This window comes from Leucopleurus acutus (genome assembly GCF_964270905.1).
Source record: "Leucopleurus acutus genome assembly, chromosome: 2".
In the NCBI taxonomy this organism is placed as follows: domain Eukaryota; kingdom Metazoa; phylum Chordata; class Mammalia; order Artiodactyla; family Delphinidae; genus Leucopleurus; species Leucopleurus acutus.
The window spans coordinates 189,015,534-189,040,657 of NC_139143.1; the positions used below are offsets into that span (position 1 = coordinate 189,015,534).

Below are 25,124 nucleotides of genomic sequence, written 5' to 3' on the forward strand. Positions count from 1 at the left end.
GTTGAATGGGGGTAGTACCAGTGTTTCCTCCTTATGGTCTTTTAGAAGAGTGAACAGGACTTGGCACAGGCCTGGGCACTTGGGACTGCTCAGCGGCTGGCCACGGGGGGCAGCAGTAGGGGCAGGGGGCATGCGCAACACCTCCAAGCTTTGAGGTGGAAACGGACCTGCCTGGGGCCAGCAAGCCAAGGTCATGGATGCTAGGAGGAAGGAGAGAACCTGTGGACAGGCAGTGGGGAACGCTTTGTTGACTGTTGGCCACTGAAAGGGACATCCTGGCCAAGACCTTTCAGGCCCCAGTGGCCTTCTCTGGCACGAAGCCCCTTCCTCCGCTTTCATTCATCCATTTATCATCTAGTCTGCACAGAGCACCTACGGTGGCCAGGACTATTCTAAGTGCCGAGGATGAAGCGTGGGCCAGACAGCCAAGACTCCTGGCCACTGGAGAGGATAGTCTAGCAGGGAAAAGTGATAATCAAGAAGTGAACAAAGAAATAAAATAATTTCAGGTAGTAATAGCTGCTTCGGAGGAAATAATTCAATGTAAGGGGTTTGAGAGTTCCAGGGTAAGGGGCTATTTATTTTGAGAGACGGGTGAAGGCCTCCTTGGGAGGTAGCAGTTAAGGTGGGGCCCAGTGCCAGCTGTTGGAAGATCAGGGGCACATTGTGTCCCAGACAGAGAATGCAGAGGTGCAGGCTCTGAGCTTGGTGAGTTGTAGGGATGAAGGAATCCAGCACGGTGGACCACCCTGTGGAACTGGCCAGACGGCACGGTAGGAGCCAGGCCACAGTTGGGATTTTATTTTAAGCAAGATGGGAAGCCACAGGAGGGTTTGTGGAGGAGTGACATGATCAGGCTTTAGTTTACAAGAGATCTGCCAGTGGTGTGGACAGGGGGATGGCCCAGGATTTGGGAGCAGAGGGGGTCCTGGAAAGCTCCTGGCCCGAATAAATTGCTGCTCTCCCACCCTCTTTCCACCCAGAACCAGACTGAGGGGGAGCTGACTAGGGGATGGGGGGGGCTGGTGACAGCATGTCCCCCTCCCCCATGGGTCCTGAGGAGTTCCCCAGGGAGGCTATTCCAGAATCAGAGTCAAAAGTCTGGGTGTCAGTCCTGCCTGTGGACTTTTCCCTCACTTTATCCGCCACGCGATGAATGAAGATAACAGTGCCCGCCTCCGCCTCCCAGGAATGAGTGTAAAAGCGCTTTGACAACCTACAGTGGGGACCCCGGCACCCCAATCCTGGTCGGCGTCCTCGCCAGTCTCTGATGAGCGCCCCCTGGCGGTAGGGCACCCGGAAGCTCCCGCGTGGCCCCTGGGCCGGAGGGACCAGCCCGCAGCAGCAGGGGCCTCACAGAAAGCTGAGTTGGGCTGCGGGGTTTTCCGCGACACCCCCGTCTCACTGTGCTCCTGGAGGCTCCCCAAGGACTACCCTCTCCGCCCCGCGCGCCTGCCTTCTGCCCGCCGCCTCCACCTGTGGTCACCGGCGCCCCTCTGCTCCTCTGCCAGCACCACTGGCCTGGGCAGTGGGAGCGGGGGTCCCCCGGGCTCAGGCTCTGAGTCGCTTGGATTGTGGGCGGGCACTAAGAGGACCCTCAGGAGGGCCTGTGAGCGCCGGCTGTGGCTGAGGCGGGGAAGTCGGTGGTCAGAGCAGAGACAGATGTCCTCGGGGCTGGACAGGGAGCGGGGGTCTGAGGACCCGGAGAGGGATGTGTCCCTGGTCTGGTCCCCCCTTTTCTGCCGCCAGCATTAAGGGAGCTCCCTCAGGGGAGGGGGAAGAGGTCCCCCGGGCTGAGGCTCTGGGGCGGGGGTCCCCAGGGCTGAGGGGAAGGGACTGAGATGCCCTTTCGGCCGGGAGGGATCTCCTGTGCCCCAGCCGTTTGCGTTGGGGTCGGGATGGAGGTCTGAGCAGAGTGGGGCGCCCGCGGGACTGGGCGGGGGCCGGGATTCCGCAGTCAAGGCGAGGGCGTTTGTCACCGGCGGGCCCCCTGCCCCCGGCATCCAAGGAGTTCCCCTGGAGGAAGGAGGAGGTCCGGGAGGGACCCTCTGAGCCCGGGACCTTTGGGCCGGGGGTCAGAGCCGGGCTGCGGGCGGGAGGGTGGGTGTTCCCCGCCCCCGGGGTCCCGGCGCGCTCAGCGGGCGGGCGCGGCCGCACAATGGCAGGAAGCGGGGCTCCGCGCTTTGTCCGGCGGGCGGCGCAGACCGCCGCTTCCTCCGGCCGCCATGGGGACGGGACCCGGCGTCTCCGGGCGCCGCGCGGCCTCCAGGCCGAGCCCCGGGCTGCCCTCCCGGGACTCCGAGCCCGGCTGGGCGGGGGGTCGCGACCGCCACGGGGAAGACCAGGTAGGGGAGCGGGGGGCCGGGCGGGGAGGCCGGGGCGGGTGCGCGCGCCCTCGTCCGCGCGCGTCTCTAAGCGGATGGGCAGGCGGCGGCCGAGACCCCTGCCCCGGGTGCACACCGCGGGGGTGCGGGGGGCGATGAGGGGCTGGGGGCCTGGGATGTGTCCCCCACCCCGGCACCAAGGGTGCCAGGCAGCGGAGGAGACCGCCAGCGCCTGGCCTTTTGTGTCTGGGGCTGACTCCGGACACACCTGTGGGTCCCAGGCCCTGGACTGGGCCACCCCTCCCCCTTTCCTTCCTCTGCCCAGGCCCTGCCCACACCCGTTCTACTCCTGCCTCTGGCCAACACCCTGGTGTGACAGGGAAGACTGACTTCTTGTGCCCCCATCCCTGTGGGGATCAGCCTAGACCATGATCCCCAAAGGGCCCGGCCCCCTGTTATTTGTAAAATTGTGGTCCATTCTTTGGCTGTGGAGATGCAGCGTGACCTGGCTGTTCTATCTGGTGGGCTCGCCCCTCTCTGGCTGAGTCCTGGGGACCTTTGGTCCTGGACCCTGCTGTCCGTCTCTGGCTGGCTGGGGTGCTGTTACCCTCAGAGGGTGGGCGTGGTGGGCAGCAAGGAGGTGGGGAGTAGACCCTGGGTCTGAGAGAAGAGGCCCAAGAATCTGGCTTTGGGAAGGGGCTGCCTTGCTATAGTGCTGGGGAGACGCCCAACCCTGGAGGGGATGGAGGTGAGAGAAGGGGTGAGGAGCAAACAGTGTGGGCTCTGCCCGCCCGAGGGGGGTTCTCGGAACTTCATCCTCAACCAAACCTGCTGAATACTCACCTGCTTCAGATCCTGGGCCTGACTCACATCGCCCCTGGTGTCCCTGAGCCTGGGGGCTGCTGGGAGGATGGGAGCAGAGGGGGTCAGCCACCAGCTGGGTTCCCGTCGTTATTATTATTATTATTATTAGTGTCTGGTAGTAATAGTAGTAGCAAGAGGAGAAGGAGAAGCTGTGGCGGAGTTAAACAAGGCCCAGCACGGTGCTGGGAAATGAATATTCCCGAGTCTCTCCAGCCCAGTGCCCTTGCAGGGCAGGGTACATAGAAGGTGCTTGATAAATATTTGTTGAATGCTAAATCTGCCTTAAAGAGTGAATCTTTGTGAAATCTGCCATCTATATACTGGATTGGTTTAAAAACGAAATTGTGGCACAGAACCAGGGACTTGGGCTGGAAGGGTCCCAGAGACCGCCCCCACCCAAACCTTTACAACCTAGCATGGCTCCTGCCATGTCCAGGCAGGAGACCAGGGCCTGGGCAGCTGGTAGGTCCGCAGTCCCACTGCCCAATGCCAAGCCTAGAACCAGAAAAATGAAGCTGTCAGGGAAATGGCGAGAGGCCTGGAAGGGGTCAGGGGGCACCTGTGCCAGCCTGGCTGCCAGGCTGGACACAGAGGGTAAGAGGGCTGCCGAGCTGGCAGGCTGTGGGACTCCTGGGAGGAAAAGACATGTGCTTTCCCCAGATTTGTTGTCAAGAGGTGATGCTCACGGCCGTGGGTCCCAGCATCTGCAAAGCTAGGCCCTCTGTCAGAAGTGCCCTGGGGATGCCAGAGGGTGGGGTGCGAGCCATGGAGGAGAATAGGGGTTTTCACACTTTTTAAAAAATGTTTTGGGGGCTTCCCTGGTGGCGCAGTGGTTGAGAGTCTGCCTGCCGATGCAGGGGACACGGGTTCGTGCCCCGGTCCGGGAGGATCTCACATGCCGCGGAGCGGCTGGGCCCGTGAGCCATGGCCGCTGGGCCTGCGCGTCCGGAGCCTGTGCTCCGCAATGGGAGAGGCCACAACAGTGAGAGGCCCGCGTACCGCAAAAAAAAAAAAAAAAAAAAAGTTTAGGTTTGTTTGTTTGTTTAGTCTTTTGGCCACACCACGCGGCGTGCAGGATCTTAGTTCCCCGACCAGGGATTGAACCCGTGCCCCCGGCAGTGGAAGCGTGGAGTCTTAATCACTGGATCGCCAGGGGAGTCCTCACACTTTAGCAGTAGATCGAGTGAAGATAGAAACAGCTGCTCTGCTTAGAGTGCCCCGCACCCTTGCCTCCAGCACCGAGAACACACTTGAAGACCCCTCAAGAAGGGTGTGGAAGTGTGGGGCGCCTGGTGCTCCGGCTGCCATCGGGAATGTGGGCCATAATGCCCAGGGCCCAGCCCCCCAGAAGCCAGACCCCCCTGGAGCAAGTGGCTTCTGTAGTCTGCCTCCTGCCAGCTGTCATTTCTGTGTCCGTGTTCCCTTTCTGTGTGATGGAGGAGTGGAAGGGACACAAGAGCCAAAACGTCAACCATAAAACTATTCAATGTAACTGATTTCCTCTTGTCTCCTTAGCCCCCCAGGCTGGCCCGAAGCCAGCCTCCCCCACTCCTCGCTCCCTTCTCCACTACCCAAGAGATGGTGTGAATGTGGTGAAAATGTGGGCTCTGAAGCTACCTACCCTGGGTTCAAGTTCTGACTCCACTGGCTGTGTGACCTTAGACAAGTTACTTAACCACTCTGAGCCTCACTTTCCTCATCTGTAAAGTACAGACAATCGTAGCCCCCACCTTCTGGGATGAGGATTCCCTCAGTGCAGCCCCAGGCACATGAGGACCATGTTATCAATGATCAGACTTTTTCAGCTCCCTCTTTCCTCCTCTCTCGGGCCACTTTCTCTGCTGTCTAACCCATCCTCACCCTGTCTGTCATCTTGAAAATCTCTGATCGGACTCTCTCCAGCCAAGATCTCCAGTGATCCTCCATCACGCTACTTAATAATTGAACCAGTATTTATTGAGCGGCTAGGACTGGCGACCAGGCAGCCAGCCCGACGGGCCAAAATTGCTGTCCTTGTAGTGCTGGCGGTGTGGAGGCAACAAAGTGAAGCGCACGGACTGTCCACCAGTGGGAAGCCTGCAGGAGAGAAGGGCGGCGGGGTGGAGGAGGTGACCGGGAGCGCAGAGGAATGAAACCTTAGAAGGGTGAGACGAGGACTTGTGAGTGAAGGTCTGCAGGAAGGGAGGCGGCTGGTTGGTTATCTCAGCGTCTGAGGAAAAGCATTTCAGGCTGGGGGATTAGCAGAAGCCCAGGCTCAGCGGTGGAGCACGTCCGAAGAAGCACATCGGAAGGCGGGAGGCTGGTGGGCGCGGTGGACAGAGCCAGGATGGGAGAGCAGGAGCGGAGGCCCCTGAGGTCACCAGCCTCGGCAGGAGATGGGCAGCCGCTGCGGGGTTTTGAGGAGGTACGTGTGACTCCTCTTTGACCTGGGTCCACTGTGGCCGCTCACGGAGAGCAGACTGGGGTCCAGGGCGGAAGCAGGGAGACCAGCTCTGAGGCCTTGTCACCCCGCTAAGAGGCCCTGGGGGCTGGGGCCGGGGCCTGAGGTAGCCTGGAGAGGGTGGCCGGGTTGAAGCTACGGATTTAATATCTGCGGGTGGAGCCCGCAGAAGTGTTTGCCTGAGTGGGGGAGTAACAGAAAGATCATGGGTGTCCCCAAGGTGTTTGGCCTAATGTATTCTTTTCCTCGGGCTGCCGTAACAGATCAGGGTGGCTTTAGAGCAACAGAAGCTTGTTCTCTCAGTTCTGAGGCCAGAAGTCTGCAATTAAGGTGTGGGCCGGCCGTGCTCCCGCTGAAGGCTCCAGGGTAGGATCCTCCCTTGCTTCTCACAGCTTCTGGCACGTCTAGGAGCTCCTCAGTATTCCTTGGCTTGTAGGTGCCTCAGTCTCGTTGCTGCCTCCATTGTCACATGGCCTCCTCCCTGGGTGTCCCATCTCTGTGTCTCTTCTCCTCTTCTTTTAAGGACAGTAGTCATACGGTTACTCCGTACTCTATGCTGTATGATTGCAGACCCCAGTATGACCTCAACTTAATGAATGACATCTGCAATGCCCATCTTTCCAATAAGGTCACGTTCTGTGGCGCTGGGGGTTAGGACTGAACCTGTCTTTTTGAGGGACACAATTCAACCCATAACATCACCACCCCCGGAAGGTGTTGCTAGTAATTGAGATGGACGGTGCTGCGTGGAAAAGTTCAGGAGCTCATGCAGACGTTTTATTTTTTTTATAAATGTATTTATTTTTGTCTGGGTTGGGTTTTCATTGCTGTGCATGGGCTTTCTCTAGTTCTGCGCGAGTGGGGGCTACTCCTCGTTGCAGTGTGCGAGCTTCTCATCGCGGTGGTTTCTCTTGTTGCGGAGCACGGGCTCTAGGCGTGTGGGCTTCAGTAGTTGTGGCTCGCGGGCTCAGTAGTTGTGGCTCGTGGGCTCTAGAGCGCAGGCTCGGTAGTTGTGGCGCATGGGCTTAGTTGCTCCGAGGCACGTGGGATCCTCCTGGACCGGGTCTCCATTGGCAGGTGGATTCTTAACCACTGCGCCACTAGGGAAGTCCCTGTGCAGACGTTTTAAGTTTGAGCTGCTTGGTCCGGCTGGAGAGTTCACTGTGGGAGCCCTCCCCATGAGAGTGACTGAGTCACTGGAGGGTGGATGTGAATGAAATGAGAAGGGGTCCACGGATGGTGCGAGAGCAGGAAGGAGGCAAGGGGACTGAGAGGGGAGGGAACCAGCAGAGCACGGGTCCTGGGGGCCGAGGAAGAAATGGTTCCCAAGAGACCACCTGTGTCAAATGCTGGGTCCTGGGAGAACAGACGAGAGGACTCAGAAACGTGGACATCACTGGGGACCTGAGAAGAGTGAGTTGGGGAGGGGGCCAAAGCTTGACGGGAGAGGGTCTGAGGGAAAATGGAAGAATTAGAAAATCTCCAATTGCAGCCGTCGTAGTAATAACTGATTTAGGCAAAAGCCATCAACAAGGGCTAAAGCCCTGGAGTGTGCGATTGCTGGGCAGCAGGGTATCTCAAAGTGTCACCCCAAGATGACTTCCTCATTACAAAGAGAGAATGCGACTTTACAAAGTACAGCGAGATCCCCAGGTGACCTGACACCAGGGCACGCTGAGGAGGACACAGTCCACCCTCTGGCGTCCTGGCCCAAATGCTCAGCCTGAAACTACCCCAGACCTCCAGACAAGTCCACGTGGAGGACCTTTCTGCCAGCTGGCCTGGCTGCTTCAAATATATCAGTGTCATGAAAGACGGGGGGGAAAAACTAGGGCGTTCATTCTTTTTTTTTAATTTTTATTTATTTATTTATTTTTGGCTCATCGGCTCTCAGTTGTGGCATGCCGGCTTAGTTGCCCCGCAGCATGTGGGATCTTAGTTCCCTGACCAGGGATCGAACCCGCGTCCCCTGCATTGGAAGGCGGATTCTCAACCACTAGACCACCAGGGAAGTCCTGGGCATTCATTCTTTTTTTTTTTAATGTTTATTTATTTTGCACCGGGGCTTAGTTGTGGCAGGTGGACTCTTTAGTTGCGGCTTGCCAGCTCCTTAGTTGCAGCACGTGGGCTCCTTAGTTGTGGCGGGCAGGCTCCTTAGTTGCGGCATACAGGCTCTTTAGTTGTGGCATGCGAAGTCCTAGGGGAGGCATGCATGTGGGATCTAGTTCCCTGACCAGGAATCAAACCCGGGCCCCCTGCATTGGGAGCGTGGAGTCTTATCCACTGCGCCACCGGGGAAGTCCCCGGGCATTCATTCTTAAAGGGATAAACAGACAAAAACCAAATGTACATGTGAACCTTGATTGGATCCCATGTGGGAAAAAAAATCTATAAAGGACATTATTTAGACAGTTGGGAAAATGCCAAGGTAGACTCTAGGTGGACTAAGTATCATTGCTCAGTTTCCCAAGTGTGACAGTTGTGTTGTGGTTCTGCATGAGCAGGTCTGTGTTCTCAGGTGGTGTCATGATTTCCTCCCCAGGGGAAGGGGGTCATGAGCCAGTGTGGCAAATGTGAACAACTGGGGAAGCCAGAAGGGTGTATGGATGTCATTGTACTATTCTTATAACTTTCTGTAGGTTTGAAATATTTTGAAACAAAAATTCAGGGAGAAAGAAAATAGAGGGTAATGGGAGGAAAGAACAGGAAGGGTGAGTTTAGCTCTAAAGGGAAGGAGAGAAACAGGTTGGTTTGCCCGTGGGAATGATCCAGTGAGAGGGATGAATGCTGAGCGGGGTCCTGGTTCTTAGGCTGGAGAGGGGGGTTTCGGTGGAAAACTGGCCTAGGATTGGAGCAGGGCAAAGCCCCTGTAGCCCGGGGCAGGGGGGTGGACGTGGTGGTAGGAGCTCATGGACCGCCTTCTGATGGCTTCTGTTTCCCTAGAAAAGTAGGCAGTCGGGTTGGTGGGGAGTGAGTTAGGGAGGGTTGGGGGTTGGAGAAGATAGGACAGTCATCCATGGTGGTGGGGATGAGAGTAGCCTGGGGCGATTGGGTAAGTCTGGGATCCTGTCACTAAGCAACGGGCCTTGGGTACCACATAGGCACCCAGAAGCCAACACCATTCCCTGAATCCTCCATAGTCCCCTTCACACCCTAACTTAGAAATCCAGGCGGGGTCAGCTGTTCGGGGGCCACACAGGTCATAGAATCGAGGGCAGAGGCCCTGGGCAGGGAGGAGGGGGAGGTATTCTGTTTCAGACACTGAGTTGGGCAAACCAGCTGCCAGCCCCACCTCCACTTTTTGGTGCCCTTTCTGCGTGCGCTCCGGCAGAGGCCCTGGGAGCACCCGCCTCGTGGTTACCTACTTGAAGTCTCCCCTTTGGCATCGCGTTCCTTGCGGGCAGCGCTTTGCTTTCTCTGCATCTCCCAGAATGGACACCTAGCAGGCGCTCGGGAAGCGTTTGACGGGCACTCTGTGGGGCGTGGATGGTCGGACCTGAAGAGTCGCCCCCATAGGGGCCAGGAGCCCCATGTACTGCAGTGGTCTGGGTCCACCCCACCCCCCCATCGTTCCCCTCACAGATATGCCACCACGCCGACTGCCAGCAGCTGCACCGCCGGGGCCCCCTCAGCCTCTGCGAGGCCTGTGACAGCAAGTTCCACGGTGCCATGCATTATGATGGGCACGTCCGCTTCGACCTGCCCCCGCAAGGTGAGCACGGGGAGGGCGCCCAGCCCCTAGAGCTCCCTGCCTGGGGGCACAGTGGCCTGCTAACTGTCGGCATCACGACAGGGCCATCAGAAGGACACGAGTTGACTGTAAACGATGAAACCCAAGTCCACTGCCGTCCCTTTTGTTTCACAAGTTTTTTAACAAGAGAAAAAGTTGGGGACCGGCCCAGCTCGAAGGCGGGTCTGTCTCCACCAGGTGCGGGTCCTTCTCGATGGGTCTGCGCCTCCCACAGCTGCCCCCGCCTCTGTCCCTGCCCTCTTGTCCTCAGGGCAGGGGATCTCTGGGCAGATTCTCCTGCCAGGCAGCCCGTGAGCAGAGGGTAGGGTGGGGATGGGCAGGTCGGAAGGAACTTGCAGCAGGAAACAAGAAACCCCTCCTGCTGAAAAGGGACCTGGCCCCGGCCTACTGCCAACTGGCTGTGCTGGGGTGGCTCTGGTCTACTTTCCCAGCTGGTCAGAGGGACCAAAGGACTCGTCCCCTCTGCCAGGGCCTCCTGGGACTTTGGGTGTGGTCACCGTGGTGGGGGAGGGGACACCTGCAAGAAAGAGCCATGGACTTTGGTTCCTTCCTGCAACAATCCCAGAGGCAGGGCTTCTTTATCCCTATTTAATAGATGGGTAAACTGAGGCAGACTTGTACTGGGGGTGGGGCATCACCTGGGGTGTCATCCAGGGCCCTTGTGTCTTTTTGAGTCTGGGGGTGGATGATGATAAGCAGTGACTGAGTCCCTCCCCTCACAGAACTGAGGGGCCCTGGCTAGTTTGGGGTGGGGTCCGAAGGTCGGTAGCAGGCCCTGGTCCCTCTGGAGTCGGCTGTGTTGGGAGGCTAAGGACGGGGCCAGGGAGGGAGCAGGCACAACCCCACTCCCACTTTACACCGAAGGCTCTGTCCTGGCTCGGAATGTGTCCACCCGGTCATGCCCCCCGCGCACCAGCCCTGCAGTGGACATAGAGGAGGAGGAAGAGAGCTCTGTGGATGGCAAGGGGTAGGTGAGGGGTTGGTGGGCACGGCAGACACCCGGGGGGTCCCAAGGCTGGGTCTCAGATCACAGAGCCGGGGACCAGAGGCTTCAGCAGAGCTGACTGGAGACCCCGCCTGGCCCCTGCTGCTGCCCGGATTCCTGGAGGGTGAGCCTCCAGGGCTTCTGGGATCAGACTCTACCTGACGAGGTACCGCTGGGTGTGACTCCCAGGTCGGCCACCAGAGGGCGAACAGCCCCTCGTGAGTCCTGGCTTGCCTGAGCGAACCTGAGTTACCTGGTCTCCTAGGGCCAGCAAGGGGTGGGCAGCCAGCTGGGGCCCGCCCATATCCCACCCTGGTGAGCGCCCACCCACGCCTCCAACCTCTGCCCTCACCGGCTTTCTTGCAGGGACCGGAAGAGCACAGGCCTGAAGCTCTCCAAGAAGAAAGCCTGGAGGAGACACACAGATGTAAGGAGCCCCCAGGCCGGCAGAGCAGGCGCCCACAGCCTCTGCCCCTCCCGGGCCCTTTCCTCCGTTCCCGAGGCTGGGCCCGTCTGCTCTAAGTTCCAGGACCAGGGAGGGGGCCTGGAGTGAACGTGTCCCTCCCTTGCCACCCAGCCCTGTAGCCCAGCCCTGCTTACCTTAGCCCAGGTGGGGGATGCTCCAGCAGCCCCTGCCTCCACGGAGGGATGCCGGGTGCCTCCCTGGGATGGAAGAGGGCTGGGAGATCCCTGCGTTCACTTCCCTGCTGGGGCTCCCATCCGGAACCCTGGGGTGGGGAGGCTAGGGGGCGAGGGGTGCAGAACTGAGACCCCCTGTCCTGTCAGGACCCAAGCAAGGAGTGCTTCACGCTGAAATTTGACCTGAACGTGGATATTGAGACAGAGATCGTACCAGCCATGAAGAAGAAGTCGCTGGGGTAGGGCTTGGTGGGGAGAACGGGGCTGGGGGGCAGGTGTGGCCTCCTGCAGGTGTGACTGTGTGTGGTGGCCTGTGAACAAGCATGTCCCCCACCTGTGGGCACCCCACCCATGTGCAGTGAGGGCCTGGGTGCCGTGTTTGTGTCCCAGCCCCTGCGCGTGGCCTAGTCCTGCGGGGGTGAACAGGTGTCGACGGACACGCAACGGTGTCTGTCTGCCCTGGTGTGCAGACGTGAACGTGTGAGGGCAGGGGCGTGTTGTCTCGTGTGTAGATGCATGCAGGAGCGTGAACCTCTGTGGACAGGTGTGTGTGTGCGTACGGACCTGTGTGTGATCCCCTGGGTGTCTCCTTTTCCGTTTGGGCGGGCAGGGTGGCGCTGGGGCTGTGGACAGGGTGGAGGTTCGCGTGACTGCCCCCAGCACACGCGCACCTCCTGTCCCGGGCAGGGAGGTGCTGCTGCCAGTATTTGAAAGGAAGGGCATTGCGCTGGGCAAAGTGGATATCTACCTGGACCAGTCCAACACGCCCCTGTCCCTCACCTTTGAGGCCTACAGGTTCGGGGGACACTACCTGCGGGTCAAAGGTGAGCAGATGACTAGATGGGTCGGGTAGCTGGGGCATGGCTGGGTCCCTTGGGGAGGGTGCTTCTTCCCAGGCTCAGGTTCCCATTGGCCATGGCCTTGAGCAAGCTCATTACCATACAGGTGTCTCTGCTGGGCGGCAGTGCCAGGCGTTGGCAGGGCGGGGCTTCAGGGGAGGGCAGCCAGGCCTTGGTTTGGATCCTTGGGGGAGAGGGTACTGGGGCCCCCTTCTCCACTGGGCCTGGGCGTTGAGGACCTCTCCTTGTCCCTAATGCCACCCCAGCCAAGCCAGGGGACGAGGGGAAGGTGGAGCAGGGGGTGAAGGACTCCAAGCCCCTGAGTCTGCCAATCCTGCGGCCAGCCGGGGCCGGGCCCCCCACCCAGGAGCGTGTGGACCCGCAGAGCCGCCGGGAGAGCCTGGACATCCTGGTGAGGAGGGGCTGTGTCAGGCCTGGGGACGGCGAGGGGCCAGGGGAAGTCACCTGGGCGCCTCGCTGCTCCCTCTGGGGGCTTTACTTTCCGCTTCTGGGAAATGGGGCTGGCTTTGAGGATACGGGGCCCTCACTGGATCGAACCATACCCCACGGTGATGGGCCTCGTCTCTGAGAGTCTGCTTGTGCCCGAGGAGTCTGTGTGTGTGTGTGTGTCTAAGCAGACATCGCGTGGGGAGCGCGACTTTGTGTGTCACTGGTTGTGTTCATGAGTGTGTGTCGGGGATCCACTTGGACCTGGGCTGCTGAGTGCGTCTGAGTGTGTGTGTGTGCCTCTGTGTGTTCTCCCCACCTGCTTCATGCTGCTGGCTGGGGCGGCAGGCGGGAGGGGGATCCAGCTGCGTCTGTCTGGACCTTCCGGCCCCCAGAGCACGTGTAGGTCTCAGGAGAGGCGGCGCCCCAGGGTGCGGGGGTGTGCAGAGACCCTCCTGCCTCCCAGGCTGGCCGAGGCCCTGGAAACCCACCATGGGGTGGGGCTGTGGGGGTCTGGCCCTGACGCCCGCTCCCTGACCAGGCCCCTGGCCGCCGACGCAAGAACATGTCGGAGTTCCTGGGGGAGGCGAGCATCCCTGGGCAGGAGCCCCCAGCGCCCTCCAGCTGCTCTCTGCCCAGCGGCAGCAGTAGCGGCAGCGGCAGCAGTAGCGGCAGCAGCAGCAGTGGCGGCAGTGACAGCTGGAAGAACCGGGCGGCCAGTCGCTTCAGCGGCTTCTTCAGCTCAGGCCCCAGCACCAGCACCTTTGGCCGGGTATGTGGGCCCGTGGGCCCTGGGGCAGGGCAGCTGGCTGGCCTTGACCCCCGACCCTGACCACAGGCCTCCTTTCAGGAGGTGGCCAAGCTGGAGCAGCTGGAGGGCAAGCTGCACGCCTATAGCCTCTTTGGGCTGCCCAGGCTGCCCCGGAGGCTGTGCTTTGACCATGACTCATGGGAGGAGGAAGGTGACGAAGAGGAGTACGAGGACGACGCCTGCCTGCGGCTGGAGGACAGCTGGCGGGAGCTCATCGATGGCCACGAGGTGGGTGCCGCCCGAAGCCTTTCCTCCCTCCTCAAGGAAAGGGGCACGTTATCCCCCTGCTCCACGGGGCCCTTCCTAGGGCGACGGGATGTTCCACGGGACAGCCCTGCCAGGCTGCTCTCACCGTTAACCCACTTTGGAGGAACTCAGGCAAGGTGAAACTGTGCCTGGCCCAGAACTTGGGGGACCTCTGTGTCTCAGCTGGGAAAAAGGTTGCGTGCAGGGCCGTTCACCCTTCTCCCCCTGCTCTGGCCATCCCGGCACACGTGGGGGCTCCTGGAGATACCCTGCCCTTCCCACAGAAGCTGACCCGGCGGCAGTGCCACCAGCAGGAGGCGGTGTGGGAGCTTCTGCACACAGAGGCCTCCTACATTAAGAAACTGAGGGTGATCACCAACGTGAGTATGGGGTGGGCCCAGAGCCACTCTGCCTACCCGCCCCCCGTGGCCTCCTCTGGGTGCCCCTGAGCAGAGTTTGGGCCTTTGCAGAAGGAGGTGCCAAGCAACAGAGGGGAAGGGAAGTGGGAGAAGGGCCACACCCTGGGGTGGAGGTGATTCCCAGGGGCCCCGGGGAACCTGCGAGGGGGCTTGGGGCGAGTTTGCTAGGTTGAGCTGATTAATACAGACCTCATCCTTTGACTCATCCTTTCATCGGCTGTTTCTAAACACCTGCTATGTGCCAGGTGCCCAGCAGCCCACACCCTAGATGAGGAGGCAGAATGGGTAGGCACTGGGGGCTGTGTGTAGGGACTTCGACCTTGGGGGAGCACCTGTCCTGGGCTTGTGGGTTCAAGGAAGGCACCCTCCGGGCAGAAACTCCGGACTGAGCCAGGGCACAGGTGGAGGAGAGAGTTCCAGGTGTGGCTGCAAGGGCAGTGTCCCAGAGCTTCCCTCCAGGAGGGGCCTGGGCAGGGGCACCCCCAGGTGGGCGGTGGGGAACGTCTTTTCTCAAAGCGTGAACCCTCTCTGTCCCAGGCTGCCTCAGGCACTCCCAGGATGGGGAAGGGGTAGAGGGGAGCCTAAGAGTCTGGGTGGGGCGTCGGGACTGGGACCCCCCCCCTCACCAGCTGCAGTGCTCCCTGCCCCCCACAGCTGTTCCTGTGCTGCCTCCTGAATCTGCAAGAGTCAGGGCTGCTGTGTGAGGTGCGACAGGGCCTGGGGGTGGGGGGGACAGTACCAGAAAGTAGCGGGGAGGGGGGAGGGGCTGGAGCAAGGGAGGGGACAGACAGGGGCGGGGGCTGACTGGTGGAGTAGGTGAGGGGTGGGGCCTGGCCTCAGGGGGTGGGGCTGGGGCTGCAGAAAGGGTGGGGCGGCCGGGGGGCGGAGCCAACGACGGGCGTATGTGAGGGGGCGGGGCCTGGAACCAGGGGGTGGGGATGGGGGCGTGCTGAAGAAAGGTGGGAGCGGGGCCTACGGATGGTGGGAGGGGAGGGGAGGGGGATGGCTAGGGGCGGGGCCCGGTAGAGGGGCGGGGCCGAACGCACCTCCCACCCACCCACAGGTGGAGGCGGAGCGCCTGTTCAGCAACGTCCCGGAGATCGCGCGGCTGCACCGCGGGCTGTGGGGCAGCGTGATGGCGCCAGTGCTGGAGAAGGCGCGGCGCACGCGGGCGCTGCTGCAGCCCGGGGATTTCCTCAAAGGCTTTAAGATGGTACGGGCCGGGTCGGACGCAGGCAGGGACACTGAGGCGGGGCTGGGGCGTCGATGCTATCTGCCCACCACCCCAGCCTCCCCCTGACCGATGGCCCGAATGACCCTTAGTGGTCAGAGGCGTGGAATTCAGAATCGGTTGCCCTGGTGTGAACCCCACCTGGCCGTGTACCGTTGCTACCTGGCCGAGGGTGATCGCTTTCGCTGAGGCTCAGTTTCCTCACGTGGAAAACAGGGATAATAAGCTTGCCCCCTGCGGTGGTCGCGAAAGGCAGTAAGGAAGAGCGAGTGCCTGCCGGGCGCAGCCCGCGGGGAGTGCGCGGTAACGGGTGCTGTGCTTGTTCGCCCTGCGCCAGTTCGGCTCCCTCTTCAAGCCCTACATCCGATACTGCATGGAGGAGGAGGGCTGCATGGAGTACATGCGGGGCCTACTACGCGACAATGACCTCTTCCGGGCCTACGTCACGGTGAGGGCGGGTGGGGCTCGCTGCTGGGCCCGGGCACAGGACGGTGGGCCCACCTGGGCGGCAGGTGCAGGGGGGGCTGGCGCTGGGCGTGGCCTGTCATGAGCCCCGCCCCCGCCTCCCCGCCGCAGTGGGCCGAGAAGCACCAGCAGTGCCAGCGGCTGAAGCTGAGCGACATGCTGGCCAAGCCCCACCAGCGGCTCACCAAGTACCCGCTGCTGCTCAAGTCAGTGCTAAGGAAGACCGACGAGCCGCGCGCCAAGGAGGCCGTCGTCACCATGGTAACTGGAGCGGCGGGCAGGGGCCTTCCCTGGCTTGCGGCAACTCCCGACCCTGTACCTGAACTGCCCTGGCCCACCCGTAGATCGGCTCGGTGGAGCGCTTCATCCACCACGTGAACGCGTGCATGCGGCAGCGACAGGAGAGGCAGCGGCTGGCGGCCGTGGTGAGCCGCATCGACGCCTACGAGGTGGTGGAGGGCAGCAACGACGAGGTGGACAAGGTGGGCGCCTCCGTCTGTGCGGGGGTCGCTGGCCCTGCTGGGAGCGAGGAAGGGCCAAACTGGCAGACAGACGGGAGGCTACGCTGGGAATCTCTCTGGAGGACTCCCTGCTGAGATGAGGAGGCAGACTCTGATCTCTCCTGCACCTGCCCCCCCAAACCCCCAGCTCCTGAAGGAATTTCTACATCTGGACCTGACGGCACCCATCCCTGGCGCCTCCCCTGAGGAGACACGCCAGCTGCTGCTGGAAGGGAGCCTGAGGATGAAGGAGGGGAAGGACAGCAAGGTGACTCCACCCCACACCCAGGGCCCTCACCTCACCCCCTCTCACCCTGTGGGTTTCGAACACCCCTTCCTTGGGACCGCTTGTGATTCTTAGGGGCCCAGTCACCTGGGTGGCAGGTTAAGAACTGGTGACTTTTGTGATCGTCTGAGGGATGATAATCTGGCTGCAGTTTACTCTTTACAAATACAGCAGCCGGGTCCCAGCCCATCAGGTGCCATTCTCGCCCACTTGCCAGTGCCACATGTGTTCCTGGTGGGAAGGAGGGGGCACCTTCCGTGAGCAGGACAGGAACAGCCCAGCGTCTTGCTACTGAGCTAGGAATGTTTCAGGCACTGTGTAACCCGGAGCCTACAAAGCGTGATTTTAAAACCACCTTCCTTTTCCTCTTTAATGTAAACTTTTAACGGGCATAAATCACAAGTATATAGCTTGATGAAAGAAACTCGGCTCGCCCTTCATTTGAAGTTTACTCTCAGATTCGTGGGGAGTGGGGGAAGGGAGGTGTTTGACACCAGTACCCCCAGGAGAGGGTGTGGCCGCAGACAGGCTGAGGGTCCCTGCCCTGGCCCTGACCTCTGGCTTCTGATCCCACGGCCTCCCATCCCCCAGATGGACGTGTACTGCTTCCTCTTCACCGACCTGCTCTTGGTGACCAAGGCAGTGAAGAAGGCAGAGAGGACCAAGGTGATCAGGCCACCACTGCTGGTGGAAAAGATCGTGTGCCGGGAGCTTCGGGACCCTGGTGAGGAGCCCGGCCCCGCCGGCCCTGGGCAGGGCCTGGGACGGGCGGGGGCCGTGGTCTCAGCCAGCACTGAGGCGAGCTCTTCCTAACCAGGGTCCTTCCTTCTCATCTACCTGAACGAGTTCCACAGTGCTGTGGGGGCCTACACGTTCCAGGCCAGCGGCCAGGCTTTGTGCCGTGGCTGGGTGGACGCCATCTATGATGCCCAGGTGAGAGCAGAGCGGTGGGCAGGCTGGCAGGGCAGCCTGGTGGGGACCGCTGCTCACAGCCCGCTGGGGCCCTGCGCACCCACCCCCGCAGAGCCAGCTTCAGCAGCTGCGTGTGCAGGAGCACCCAGGCAGCCAGCAGCACCTGCAGAGCCTGGAAGAGGAGGAGGACGGGCCAGAGGACGAGGACGAGGACGAGGAAGGAGGGGAGAGCAGCGCGTCGGCTGCCAGTTCCCCTACCGCCCTGCGCAAAAGCAGCAGCAGCCTCGACTCGCAGCGCTGGTACGTTCGCCCAGGACCCCCTAGCAAGCCAGAGCAGGGCAGGTACTCCAGCCAGGACTCTGGACCCCGAGGCCATTAGCACTGGACAGGGCTTGGTCACACCCCTTTCCTCTGAATGGCTTTATGATGTGAACCCAGTGGGGGTGGGGACGGGGGCTCTGTCTCCCACCAGAGGCCAGGGGAGGATGGCAAACGGTTTTCAACTTGAGTGCCAAATCTGATCCATTAGTGGTAGCTGCCTGGAGCTGAGCTCAAGATTCTTAGACCGTACCCAACAGGAGATGCTGTGGTCGCGACAGACACCATTACTGATACCTGTGTTGCGGGCTCAGGTGCCACCTGATTGCCATCTCTTGAGCCTTGAGCTCCAGGAGGGCAGAGGCTGTAGACTTCTGCAGTGCCCAGCCTGGGCTGCACCAGGCCATCGCGGTTTCCTTGGGCTAGGCTGACTCTCCTCTTGGCTCCACAGTGTCTCGGATGGCTCCACGGAGACCCTGGCCATGGTGGTGGTGGAGCCTGGGGGGATGCTGTCCTCTCCCGAGTTCGAGGGCGGCCCCTTCAGCTCCCAATCAGACGAGACCTCTCTCGGCACCACTGCCTCGTCTGTCACGCCCACCAGCGAGCTGCTGCCCCTGGGCCCAGTGGATGGCCGCTCCTGCTCTATAGACTCCGCCTACGGCACCCTCTCCCCGACCTCCCTGCAAGATTTTATGGCCCCGGCCCCTACGGTGGAGCCAGCACTCCGGCCCCCAGAGTCATCGCGAGCCCCTTCACCCCCACCCTCGCCCCGCCTCCGCCGACGCACTCCTGTCCAGCTGCTGCCCTGTCTGCCCCACCTGCTCAAGTCCAAATCTGAGGCCAGTCTCCTCCAGCTGCTGTCGGGGGCCACCACCCGTGGAGCGCCCCCAGCCCCTAGCCGCAGCCTGTCGGAACTCTGCTTGGCTGCTACCGTCCCTGGCACCAGGACTCAGGGCTCCCCTCAGGAAGCTGGGCCCAGCTGGGATTGCCAGGGGGCACCAGGCCCTGGCAGTGGCCCCGAGCTGTCAGAGCTGGAGGGTGGAGCCGGCTGCCCAGCTGGGGAGCCCAAAGGACCCACCAGGAGGAGCAGAGAGGTGTCCTCGGGGGCCTCACCCAGGGTCCAGCCTGAGCCCCCCCCAGGGACCTCTGCCCAGCACAGGAAGCTGACGCTGGCCCAGCTCTACCGAATCAGGACCACCCTGCTGCTTAACTCCACCCTCACTGCCTCGTGAGTGGCCTGGCCTGGGACAGGTGGCCCAGTGTGCTGGGGGCACTATCATGGCGGGGAGCAGATGGCATTTGGGGACGGGTGTGGGAGAGGGAGCCTGAGACCAGCCTCAGCACCTGGTGAGGAGGACACAGTGGGCAGTGGTGAAGAAGAGGCCTGAGGATCCCGGTCGGGAGGAGAGGGTGGCTGGAGCCCCTCCGGATGCCTTCAGCCAAGGAAGGCCCGTCTCTCCCCTCCTCTCCACTGCAGGGAGGTCTGAGCAGAGGGAGGCTCCCAGGGGTGCCACTGACCAAGGGACAGCAGACAGCACGCCTCCTGGGGTGTGCCGGCCCCTGCTCCAGCTGCTGCCTTATGTGTGCCCCAGCCAGAGTGCTGGGCAGGACCCCTGCCACCGCCCCCAGGGCCCAATTTGCACTTTGCCAGACTGGCTGGAAGTGGAGGAGGGCTCAGCAGAGGCCCAGGCCCAGGCTGCAGGGCCCTGTTACAGCCACCACTGTCACTAACCTGCCTGTGCCTCCGCCCCCCAGCCTAGGCAGGGTCCCTTGCCCAATACCCCCGGAGTCACCAGCTCCAAGCCTCTGGGCTGGGCTCCAGGGCTGGGATCCCAGGCAGCCCTTCCCACCTCCATCCACCCTCATCTGGCCCCGAATGGGACGGTTCCCCTGCCCTCGCCTCCCTCCCACCTACCCACCCACCCAGATCTTGGGTTGGGCTCTGTGTAAAGTTGCATATTTATTGAGCTTTTGATTCTTTTATAAAGACTTGTATATACTCCACCGGAAAGAGTCCTTTGCTTTTGGAACGCCCCCCTTTCTGGACTCAGGTGCACTTGGGTGCCTCCCTGGGCTCCCGCCCCCTCCCTCTGGTGGGGCCCCGCTGGAAGAGACTGTGGGAGCAGAAGTGAATTAGTCGGGCGGAGGTCGCCTGACTAGTACTCCCAAGATCAACCCCTGTCCCCTGCCGCAGACATGAGGCCCACCACTAGAGCCCCCCGCGAGGTGCCCTCCCCCACGTGGTACCTTAGAGAGCCCCGCCCTGAGCCACCCCTCTGAGCTTATGCCAGGGTGGGCCATGGTCTCAGGCTCTGCTGAAAGTGCCCCCTAGGACTCCCCTCCAGGGCGGGGGGACGCCACGCAGTACGTGGGGAGGGTGGGTCTCCCACCTGGGTACTTCTGGCCCAACCCCTCATGGCTGAGGGCGGGCTCTGAGGCCCAGAGAGGGGAGGTCGCCTCCCTAGGAAGCGGTGGTCTCAGGGTTGAAGCTAGAACCCAGGCGTGGGACCTGGCTGCAGCCCTGTGCTGTGTGCACCTTGCCCACCAACCGCCTCAGGTGAGCTCAGGTGCGGGCTTCGGCCTGGGGGCTCGCTTCCTGGTACCGGCGGCCCCGCCCTGCGCCCTCCCCCTCCCCCTCCCCCTCCCCTTCCCCCTCCCCCTAGGCGGGCTCTTCGGGCGGCGCGGGGTGGGCGGGGCGGGCCTGCGGGCGCCGGCCTGGGCCCCACCCGCGGCGGGCGGAGCGGGGAAGACCGGGTCGGGTCGAGGGCCCAGCTTGGCGCCCAGGGCCATGGAGCCGCGGCCCGGGGCGTGTGCGGCGGCGCTGGCTGCGGTGAGTGGGGTCGCGGGGGCACGACCTCGAGCCTGGCCGGGGCCTGAGTCCCCGAGGCGGCGGAGGAAGGGGACGCGGGGATGGGGTGGGGGTGGGGATAGGAGGCTCCGATCCTGCCTCGCTGGGGGCTGGGCCGGCCCCTCTTCCGACCTAAGTTAGAGGTTCAGCCGGGGTGGGGCCCTTCCGCCGAGAGGAAACACCCTCTCGGGGCGGGAGGGATCTGGGGTCCCCAGGCAGAGAAAGATCAGGGCCCCCCACCTTAGCAAGGGCGTGGGTGGGGGTGGGGACCGCCTGCTGCCCAGTCTTGAGGGAGGGGCTGGCGGGAACCCTCTTCTCTGCCCCTCCCAAGCCTGGTCTGTGCACAGGGGAAGGAAGTTAGTCCAGAGCCCCACCGATGGGCACCCCTTTGGGGCAAGAACCTGAGAAGTGGGCTGCTCTGGGGGCAAGTGCTGGGGCCCCTGAAGGCTGGGGAGACCGGGTAGAGAGAGCCCCCCGCCTGGGCAGCCAGGCTGGGAACCAGCAGCCCCTGTCCCCCAGGCCCTCCTCCTGCTGCTGGGTGCCCAGGGCCAGGGCAGCACTCCCAGCCCCAGGTGTGACTGTGTGCACAGCTTCCAGATGAGGAGTGGTCTGGTCTGCTGCGGGGGCTGCCCAGCAGGTGAGCGGCTGAAGGAGTGGGAGGGACGTGGCAGGAAGTGAGGGCCGATGGGGCAGGCGGAGGTCAGGAGGGCTGGGGAGTGGTGGTAGGCAGGCCAGGGATGGGGCGAGGGGAGGCTGGGAGGGAAGTAGGGAGCCCGGGATAGGGAGGTGGCAGCCCTCTTTGACCCCAGGCTGGGTTCCACAGGGCACTACTTGAAGGCCCCCTGCACAAAGCCCTGTGGCATCTCCACCTGTCTCCCGTGCCCCCGGGGCACCTTCCTGGCCTGGGAGAACCACCACAAGACCCGCTGTGCCCGCTGCCAGGCCTGTGATGAGGAAGGTGCGGGGCTGCCTGGTGCTTGGGGGCAGGGCGGCTCTGGAGGACAGGCCCTGGCTGGGGTCCTTCTGAAGAAAGTGGCTGGCTCGAGCCCAGCCTTTGGCTGGGAGAGCCCTGTGCACACCCCACCCTGGGGCCCTCTACCCTGGTCCTGCCTCAGGATGCCTTTGTGCCCTCTCATCCTGGTGACCTTCCAGCCTCTGCTCTGTGGTGATCTCCACATTTCTCTCACTTTGGGGGTGGCCCTGTCTCTGGTCTCCTCATCTCCATTCTCTGGGGGACCTGTCCTGCCTCTCTGTGGGGCTCTTTGGCTCTGACAGCCTCTGCTGTCCCCCGTCTCCCCTGCCAGCCTCCCAGGTGGCCCTGAAGAACTGCTCGGCGGTGGCGGACACCCACTGCGGCTGCAAGCCAGGCTGGTTCATGGACTGCGTCGTCAGCCAGTGTCCCCACAGCTCTCCCTTTCGCTGCCACCCGTGCCCAGACTGTGAGGCCGTGCACCGCCGCACGCGGGCCCCCTGTGGGTACCCCTGATCCGGGCCGTCTACTCCCACACCCCCTTCCCCTGCCTCCTTCTCTCCCGTCCTGACCCGCACCATCTCCCGGACCACAGGTTCCAGCGGAGACACTCACTGTGGGACCTGCCTGCCCGGCTTCTATGAATACGGCAACAGCTGCGTGTCCTGTCCCACGTAACTTCCTGGCTGCCCTGGGCTGGGGGAAGGGAGGCTGGGAGCAGAGTGGGGATCGAGGGTCAGGGAGGAGGGGGCTTGACCCTATGGTAAGTGGGTCCCACCTCAGGCAAACATGGGATGGTAAAGAGAAATCTGAATTCACCTTATGTCAGATAACTAAGGGGGCATATCTTCACTTTATGTCATACTTCCCTTTAGTAATCCTTCCAGCCCTACGTTAAGGATAGGATGTGTCACTTATAGAGAGAGTTGCGTTAATATAGTTTCAAAACTTGGGCTGACACTCAAGATCTGCCCCTTGTTCTCGGAGGAATCTTGGGCGAGTTACTTCACCTCTCCAATCTGTGGGCTCCCCATCTGAACGTGGGAGTGTTAGTGGCTCTCCCCAGGGCTCTGATTAAGGGGTGACTAACTTTATTCACGCATCTGCTCCACAAGTGTTTCTTGAGCTTCTATCATTTCCAGACACCGTTCTAGGTGCTGGGGAAACAACAGGCAACAAAACAGGCAAATCCCAGAGTTGACATTCTGGTGACCCTCAGTCTAGTCTAGAAGAAGCTCAGTAAGTAGTGTTTGTTGTTACTGTTATGGACACCAGTGACGTTTCAGCAGTACTTGGGGAACATTCTTGGGTAGAGTGAGGCTTTCAGCAGGGAAGGGCCTCCAGGATGGAGAAGATGTCAGGTGGTCCTGAGCAGTCCCACCCCCTCCCCCCGGTGTGTACTCCCTCACCCTCCACCGCATCCCCTCCCCTTGCAGGAGCACCCTTGGGGGCTGTCCTGGGCCCTGTGTGGCTGTCTGTGGCTGGAGGCAGGGTAGGTGGTGAAATGGAGACGCCAGTGGGAGAGCTGGGATGGGCCGAGGGGAGGGTGGGGGACAGCTACCACCCGCCACCCACCAGCTGCTCTTTCAGTGTTCTGGGTCCAGGTGCTCCTGGCAGCCCTGGTGGTCCCACTCCTGCTTGGTGCCACCCTGACCTACACATACCGCCGCTGCCAGCTTTGCAAGGCCATAGTTCCTGGTAAGCGCACGTGCACGCGCGCGCCCACGTTCCTAGAGGTCTGGGGTCAGGGTGGGTAGCCCAGAGCCCATTCAGCCTGATCCAGTGGGGGAAAACTGAGGCAGGGAGCGCTGGGAGTGGGTGCTGAGGGACGCAGGTTCCGGAGCCTTGCCTGGTTGCTGATTAAACTCTCTTGGTGTCTCTCAGCAGGTGAAGCTGGGGTGGAGGCCCTGACCTCGCTGCAGGTAAGATTCTCAGTAGTGTTCTAGGATGAGAGTGAACAAGCTTTCCGGAGCTGAGCGGTTGGGCCTTATTATAACTCGTGATCCCAGCGCGGCGCCTGGTAGCTGGCACGGAGTAGACCTCACGAACACATGTGCTGAGTTATCAGCGAGTGAGAGCAGCTCAGGGCCCGTCCTCAGGTGGCTCTGAGTCTACGGGGGTCCAGACAGGTAAACAGGAGCGAACAGCTCAGTAGGAAGAGTGTCACCACGGTGAGGCCTCTACCAGGACTGGCGGAACAAGGAGAGGGCAGCAGGGGCAGGGCGTTCCAGGCAGGATAGCTCTTCTACTGGGTCACAGTGAGAGAGCATGGCTACCGGGGGAGGTGGCACCGCGGGATGTTTGCTGACTGAGCCAGGGATGCCCACCCCCGGCCAGAGACCCCAGAGTCAGGCAAGCGAGGCTGACCTGGGGCCTCTCTTGGCTTCCAGGCCACCCACCTCTCACCCCCGGACAGCAGCCCCACCCTTCTGGTAACACCCAGCAGCGGCGAGAAGGTCTGCACCGTCCAGCTGATAGGCAGCAGCCGGACCTCTGGCTCTCCCCAGGCCCAGGAGGCGCCCTGCCCGGAGGTGACGTGGTCCTGGGACCAGCTGCCCAGCAGAGCTCTTGGTAAGGGATTTCAGGGGCCTGAGGCCTTGACCCCATTTTCCTGAGTCCGAGGTGATAAGCTGTGCTTTCCTGAGGCCACTTGCCCACTTCCCGTCCCCTAACTGACCAGGCGGACCTCCCTGCCCGGCGGGGCCCCTGCCCGCATTCCCCATTGGCTCTCTCTGGCCGCAGGCCCGCCGCCCCCGCCCTCGCCGGCGTCCCCTGCAGGCTCGGCGGCCGCCGTGCTCCAGCCGGGCCCGCAGCTCTACGACGTGATGGACGCGGTGCCCGCGCGGCGCTGGAAGGAGTTCGTGCGCACGCTGGGGCTGCGCGAGGCGGAGATCGAGGCGGTGGAGGTGGAGGTCGGGCGCTTCCGCGACCAGCAGTACGAGATGCTCAAGCGCTGGCGCCAGCAGCAGCCCGCGGGCTTGGGCGCCGTCTACGCCGCCCTGGAGCGCATGGGGCTGGACGGCTGCGCCGAGGACCTGCGGAGCCGCCTGCAGCGTGGCCCGTGACGCCGGGGCCCACCCGCCACTGCGAGGCTCTGGTGGCCCTTGCAGAAGCCCTAAGTACGGTTACTTATGCGTGTAGACATTTAATGTCACTTATTAAGCCCCTGGCACGGCCCTGCGTAGCAGCGCCAGCCAGCCTCACCCCTGTGCGCCCCCAAGGTTCCAGTTAAGGCGAGGAAGCGCCAACGACCATCAGCTGTTTTTCGGCCTGTGTTTGGCTGAGGCCTTGGTATTATTAAAAATCTATGAAGAAAAGCTGCTGCTTGGTGTTTCCGCGGGACCGGGGGTGTTAAGTGGCCCAGGCTTGGTTTTCCCAGGGGCGTCGAAAGGGCCAGAAGTCTTGCCACCCACGGCGGAGGCCAGTGTGGCCCTTAGCCCAAGCCTGCACCTCCAGCTCCGCCGTGGCCCAGTTACCCCGAGGAGAGGAAGTCGCGGTGACGACGAGTTAGAGTGAGCATGAGCCCCGGGCGGCTGAGAGAGCTTTAATGCGGGTGCGAGATGGCAGGGACCGGGGAGGCAGCAGTTGGAGACACAGCTTCAGGATCCCTCGTCCTCCACTCACTCCACCAGGACCGTGAAAGCGTCCGGGGAGTGCGGGGCCTGGCTGGGGACGGCGCGCAGACTTGGAGGTGGGGCGCCGGGAGCGGCAACGCTGTCCCGACGGGCAGTTTGCAGTTTTCATCGTTTCTGGTAAACAAATGACTGAGAGGAAACCCTCGGCGGGGATGGGAAATGCGGCCGGGGCTAGGCCGGGCGCTGATCTGGGT

At 62.1% G+C, this 25,124-nt stretch overlaps 2 protein-coding genes across 4 annotated transcripts; both read left to right on the plus strand.

The window, feature by feature from the left end:
- Positions 1-2,210: 2,210 nt before the first annotated feature.
- On the plus strand, positions 2,211-18,709 carry PLEKHG5 (pleckstrin homology and RhoGEF domain containing G5; the record flags this gene model as incomplete). Of its 3 annotated transcripts, none has more annotated exons than XM_082856873.1 (20): positions 2,211-2,345; positions 9,211-9,340; positions 10,244-10,346; positions 10,731-10,791; positions 11,151-11,242; positions 11,691-11,827; positions 12,109-12,254; positions 12,831-13,061; positions 13,140-13,328; positions 13,631-13,726; positions 14,420-14,470; positions 14,829-14,978; positions 15,334-15,444; positions 15,573-15,722; positions 15,806-15,943; positions 16,110-16,229; positions 16,839-16,971; positions 17,065-17,180; positions 17,272-17,459; positions 17,929-18,709. In XM_082856873.1, exons 1-20 carry the CDS (start codon positions 2,226-2,228, stop codon positions 18,707-18,709), a joined length of 3,243 nt encoding a protein of 1,080 aa, XP_082712999.1. In that variant the 5' UTR covers positions 2,211-2,225. The 3 variants fall into 3 exon arrangements, with proteins under 3 accessions (XP_082712999.1, XP_082713001.1, XP_082713000.1); XM_082856875.1 differs by lacking the exon at positions 2,211-2,345 and having other exon boundaries at positions 9,283-9,340; positions 17,929-18,416; positions 18,632-18,687; XM_082856874.1 differs by lacking the exons at positions 2,211-2,345; positions 14,420-14,470 and having other exon boundaries at positions 9,283-9,340.
- A 1,556-nt stretch (positions 18,710-20,265) lies between these two features.
- On the plus strand, positions 20,266-24,360 carry TNFRSF25 (TNF receptor superfamily member 25; the record flags this gene model as incomplete). Its single annotated transcript, XM_082862436.1, has 10 exons — positions 20,266-20,307; positions 20,845-20,962; positions 21,149-21,283; positions 21,630-21,797; positions 21,891-21,969; positions 22,732-22,787; positions 22,886-22,993; positions 23,180-23,217; positions 23,686-23,866; positions 24,038-24,360. The coding sequence occupies 10 exons, from the start codon at positions 20,266-20,268 to the stop codon at positions 24,358-24,360; spliced, it is 1,248 nt and encodes a 415-aa protein (XP_082718562.1).
- Positions 24,361-25,124: the final 764 nt, after the last annotated feature.